General features: G+C 44.7%; 1 protein-coding gene across 1 annotated transcript; it reads right to left on the bottom strand.

Moving 5' to 3' along the window:
* Positions 1–866: 866 nt before the first annotated feature.
* Positions 867–5,184, bottom strand: LOC119304144 (transmembrane protein 64-like). The gene is made up of 5 exons (XM_037581312.1): positions 4,961–5,184; positions 3,349–3,592; positions 2,357–2,593; positions 2,053–2,270; positions 867–1,372 (listed from the first exon to the last, which is right to left on the bottom strand). Exons 1-5 carry the CDS (start codon positions 5,008–5,010, stop codon positions 1,114–1,116), a joined length of 1,008 nt encoding a protein of 335 aa, XP_037437209.1. The 5' UTR covers positions 5,011–5,184; the 3' UTR covers positions 867–1,113.
* Positions 5,185–5,516: the final 332 nt, after the last annotated feature.

Here is a 5,516-nt window from a genome sequence, read left to right as displayed (position 1 = left end):
TCACAGGTTGTCGGCCCGCGCCCGACAGCGGCAACAGAGGCCGCCTCGCTGGGTGGCGGCATGGCCCACCAGGCCTGGCCGTTCCGTCCCGGCTCGGCGCACTGTGCACAAACGGTTATATCCCGCGCGGCCGCCTCCTGCGGTGGCGGCAGGGCCTGCCTCCTCCTGGCGTGGCGGCAGGCGCCAGGTGTCGCCTGCCGCGCCTGCCGCCACTAGCGAGGGGGTCCTTTTTGACAATGTTTTTGACATGTGGTCTTTTTTGGCAATTCTGTTGGCCAGGGGGTCCTTTTGGACAAAAAATCGCGCCAAGGACCAGCAAGAGACCCTAACGGAGGTCGCTCCACCTGGCGATGGTGAGGCTATTAGCTTGAAAAAGAAAATCTGCCCTGGTTTATATTCAGAGGGCTTCTGACCTCCTGAATCTTGATAGTCTGAAACAGCGCTGTGGCAAAACTGTATGCACTGCCATCCGAAACATCTAAGCAAATATATGCACCTCAAGAGAAGGCCAAATTTCCAGTCCATCAGGCCCTCCACTATGTAGGCCAAAAGAGGTGCCAAATTCAGTTTTCAGGCATTTGGCATCGATGCCCTTTGCCAACTCGGTGCCCTAAAAAAATTTCAGGGCATCGGAGCATGCACTTGCTCCGGCGCCAAATCTATTCACGGGATAAAAAATGGGCATGTGTATGAGAGGAAGACGCTGGTAGTTGGTTGATTGATTTGCTTCCCTTTGTTTATAGTACATGTGGGTCAGTCTGCAGGCGGTGCCAAATTATCCCACGCTGTGAGTGCGGTGCCAAAAGTTTTTCACTTGGCATCGATGCATGCGTGGCATACTTTTCAGAAGTATGACATCCATCACATAGTGGAAGGCCTCAACAGCCAGAACAAATCTCCCGCCAACAACAGGCAAAGCCAGTCACATGTTCTGGTGATTATAACTACATGAAACTAATAACGTAGTAGTATAACCATATTAGCTGGGCATATATCTAGTTAGACAGGTGCATCCACCTGCTGTCAGAGCCTACCTCGCCTCCTCTGACGGAGAAAACGATGATCAACTAACACCACCTCACTTCACTCTAATCCGCTCCCGATGAATAGACATCACACGACATCTAAAGCTACATGATGTGCATGGGAACACTCCTGGTGGCCATTCTTGAGTGCAGTCACCCCAGGTTGGTCCTCTGCGCAAGTATCATCTGAGCTTTTTATGTGGCTTAGCGCCTTCTTGGCGTAAACTGTAAAGGCGATAGTGAGGATAACGGCAACCACGAACGAGATTATGTTGTATGTTAGCTCCACCGGCGTCATCTTATACTTGCCATACTTCACATCAGCCAACGTGCGTATTAGCCGTCCGCTGCATAAGCATTAGCAAGATTAGTAACTCATCAATACTTCTGGAAACCAGATGTGAGTGCACTCAACAACTCCTACAAAGATAAGCTCCTTGAATCTGGATGCTGACCTTGAGTAATACACTCAGGTGGGTCTACCTCTAATCCAAAATGCAAGATGAAGAAAGTGTGTGCAATCAAACTTCTCTATCTTTGACAGCTAACTGATAAAAAAACTAGTATTTGGGACTGGTTTCAGATTTGGCATAGAGAACAATTTCTTCATAGTTAACTTTTTTGTTATAATTTTACTTGCATATACGCAGACAGATTAATGGACTTCTGGAAATCAGATTGGTGCACTCACAACCCTGAAAAGACAAGCTTCTCTCTGTTTGGGTTAGTTACAATTCACCATCCTTATCAATATTGCTACAGTCTAGAAGACAAAGAATAGTTTTTTCCAACCTATCAAGAGCACAAATGCATAGATTATGACGCTTGTCTACCAAATAATGCTCCATTGTTGAACTCTATTGGAAAATAATCAGTCGCCAATCCATGTACTATTTGTTAAGGGCATTAATCAGATGACAGATGCACATTAGGGGGGGCAGATATAAACCTAGATGGCCTCAATAGTCTGACAAAATTATACTCAATTGACCAAATCATTATCTGTAATGTGAATATCTGTATATACCTATAGATATAGATGAATGCCTCAGGTACCATTCCGGCAACTGAACCACATAGGTAAGGATTGAACTTGATTTCTGTCACGGTTACGGCATAGTTAAAAATTGTATATGGAAATGGTGAGATTCTGAATAGTGCAACAACTCGAAACTGCTGGAACCAGTTCCCTTCGCCAGCAAGCTGTATTAGAGCTATCTGCTGAGGCCATCTCTTTAACCATGCCTGCATTTAAAAAGGAACGAAACAGATCAGAAGAAGAACATTAAGGCATAGCTCCTTAGTGAAAAGATGCAAGTCTGAAATTTTACATGTAGACGTTCGCGGAACAATGAGCCAATCCAATATGATGCAACCATGCCAAGAGTAGTCCCAGCCATAATAATCAAGAAACCCCAGCCATAACCGAAGATCATTCCCGCTAACCACATAGAAGGTCCAGAAGGGACTAAGATGAGTGGGAGGAGAGCCAAAGATGCGACGAGGACAAGAGCCAATACTGGACGGCCAAAGGCGCTTGCTTCCCATTGCATGATTGGCAACAGAACCTGCAACAAACAGAAGAATATACATGAATATTGCCGTAGATGTTCTGTTTCAACAACTCAACTCAAAATGTCTCATAAAAAAAGGGAATAAGATCAAAAGAGTATACATGCACAACATAGCTCAGAAACATGACACAATTGATAATTTCATAATACAAATAAAATATCCCTCAAAGTTCAGTATGCCACATATGCACTCACTAAGCAAATAGCATTCTAGTTATATGACCCAACCAGAATATTCATGTCAATGTAAATGTACTAGTCTAACAGTTATTCCTAACCATTACAAGCTGAACCCTGAGCATATGCTTGAGACCTACGCATATGTGACAAAAGGAAACATATAACAGACATGTTCAACAAAGACCAAAAGTATTAAGTTGAATGCATCACTGGTGCTGGTTCGAGTATAGTAAAGGACAACCAAAAAATTTAAATGAGCAGTGTGATAATGGCATCAAGCTTTGTGATTGTCCCATCGAAATTATATATGCATGCTACCTGAAAGTTCCTGATTATAGTAAGAAAATAAAATTGACCAGTACTGACTAAGCAAAAGATCGCAGCCCAAAATGGCAATTACTACTGAAGAGCCAACCAACAAGCCAACATCAGTTGGTTTTGAAAGGCATTTTGTGAAATTCAGTGAAAGGTAACTAGAAGAATGAAAGTCTATTGACGTCCCAGTGGCATATGCCTAAAATTACCCTCCCAAGAGATTTCCTTTTGCACAGAAAGTATCAGCGCCTCACCTTCTGAAAGGCAAAGGGGACTCCAAATTTCACGAAGATATAAGATGCTAATATAAGAAGGAAGCAGCCAAGCAGAACTTTCATCCACCAAATGAAGTGTCTTGACTTTGGTTGCTCAGGAATTTCTGTGTTGTTGTCAGCTGTTGCATGTTGAGCTGGTGTCACCAGCCTCGCATATTCGTCGTCCTTTATGTTTGATGCCACAGCTGAAGAGCTTGGCACGTTTGCGACCGTCTCACCAGCTCTGTGTACAAGCCAAGAAATATTAGGAAATAAAGGTACTGATACAGCACACGAAAAAATCTTATTAATTTGTGCCATAGTTGTAGGGTTAAGGTTGACATGTGACGATCCTTATCTAAATTAGAGTTGCACAAGCCCAACTCCTTGTTTTTTCCTTAAAATGGTAATCCGTGAGAGCTTATTTACACACATAACTGAACTCACACTCAAATGCACTGGTTTAGCTGGCATGGCGTAGTGTAGCAAACGGTTGCTCAATCATGATATTCAAAGTAGCATTGGATGTAACATGCTAATGTAAGTAAGATTCCCAAATTGGATACATCATTAGATCCTTCTCAAAGCAAAACTTAAGAGTAATGTGACTCATATCCTGGTCCAAGTAGGAATGGAGATCTGTGCTACAGGGATTCCTAAATGAATCCTAGGCTCATGAGACACATGTTATCTCCAAAACCTTGATACCAAGCCACAGGGAACCCAAGCAACGATCCAAAGGAAAATTAGATTATATAATCTGAAGCCAATATCAGAATGTAACATGTTCATAAGTTGCCTGAATTTACAATGTCTATGAGATGTAATTTTTTTTAAGGAAACTGAGATTTCCGGAAACTTTCAACAGACAGCCGAGAATGAGGAAAAGGATAGCATAAAGCAAGTGCAACATCGTTAGGTACTAAGAATCTGAAAAGGATCGCTCCTCTTTGCTGTGATTCCTCCTAAATTCCGGATGCATGGGTGATATCGAAACATAGCTGGTGCACGGGGTTAGGCTGGTAGTAACAGGTAGCAATCCCATGCCCCACAGCTCTAATCAATGGTGGGTAAGCGGCAGCGTGAAATGATCCCCATCCCGGAGCCACCGCCCAGACAGACAGGGGTGGATGGCGAGCTGCAGGAGCAGAGCAGGTGGGATGGGGGCCAGTCTGCCAGAGACAACAGAGAAGCACACAAAAATCTCAGTACTACTACTTCCTATTTTATTATCATTTTTCTTCCAACGAACTTGGTAACAAAGGTGGATGGGAGTAATAATAACCAAAGAAATAATAAAGCTCGGGGCAGCAGGCGCAAGATCACTCCATTCCCGTCCGCCTAGAAGGCACGCGGCCTCGAGGTGGTGCTAGCTAGCAAAGTAAGCCGCGATTTGGCGTGCCTAAACCTGTATTGAAGATAGTAACAGCAAGAGAATAACAGATTCAAATCTCCTAACTGGAATTTGGCCGCGGCCCAACTACCACCCAAGCCCTGACGCCTAGAGAAGACGAACCATCCGCCGGAATCGCTCGCCCAAAAATGAAAATCCGAGCAGGAAAAATCAGCAGAAACCGCGGCGGCTAGAGAGGAGAGGTGCGCGCGCTACTACCTGGTGGCTGTCTCCCCGGGCTCAATGTCGAGAGGGAGGACGCGCGCCATGCCGAGGGCGGAGATCGATCGATCCAGAGCTTTGCTTCCTCTTCCTCCTTCCCCTTTCCGTGGTTTGTTTCTGGAAGCTCGCGGCGGAGGGGGACAATGAAGGCAGAGAGGGAGGGGAAAAGAGAGAGCGCGTACTGCGAAACAAAAAGCGAAAAGCCGACGAAGGAATCTGGTTTTGACTAGTACGCTGAGACGTTTCTTTTGCCTCTAGAAATTCTTTTACTTTTAGTAGTCCATTTCAGCGCTGCTTGTGGCATCTGGTTCCGTCGTTGGTTTGTCGCACCTTGGCTGCGGACTTGAAAACGAACGATATCCATCCATTTCAATGACAAGTATTTTTGGACGGAGAAAGTACGAGAATAACGTCGAGGGTTGACAATTGCAACTCGCTTCCTTGTGTCCGAAGGTACAAGTAGCTCATGTCTTGTGTGACAGGCTTAATAATGTTCTGGTTTGATCGGTCAATAGTTTGCATTTTGCAGCAACACGGCCGACTATTATTATTT

The sequence above is a fragment of the Triticum dicoccoides genome, chromosome 5A (assembly GCF_002162155.2).
Source record: "Triticum dicoccoides isolate Atlit2015 ecotype Zavitan chromosome 5A, WEW_v2.0, whole genome shotgun sequence".
Taxonomy (NCBI): Eukaryota; Viridiplantae; Streptophyta; class Magnoliopsida; order Poales; family Poaceae; genus Triticum; species Triticum dicoccoides.
The sequence above is the reverse complement of the archived record's forward strand: the minus strand, read 5'-3'. Positions and strand labels throughout refer to the sequence as shown.

Coding starts and splice junctions, on each gene's coding strand:
- LOC119304144 (XM_037581312.1), bottom strand. CDS start 5,010: ATGGCGCGCGTCCTCCCTCTCGACATTGAGCCCGGGGAGACAGCCACC. Junction 2,594..3,348: donor TCCCCTTTGCCTTTCAGAAG/GTGAGGCGCTGA, acceptor TGTTTGTTGCAG/GTTCTGTTGCCAATCATGCA. Junction 2,271..2,356: donor TGTTCCGCGAACGTCTACAT/GTAAAATTTCAG, acceptor TTTTAAATGCAG/GCATGGTTAAAGAGATGGCC.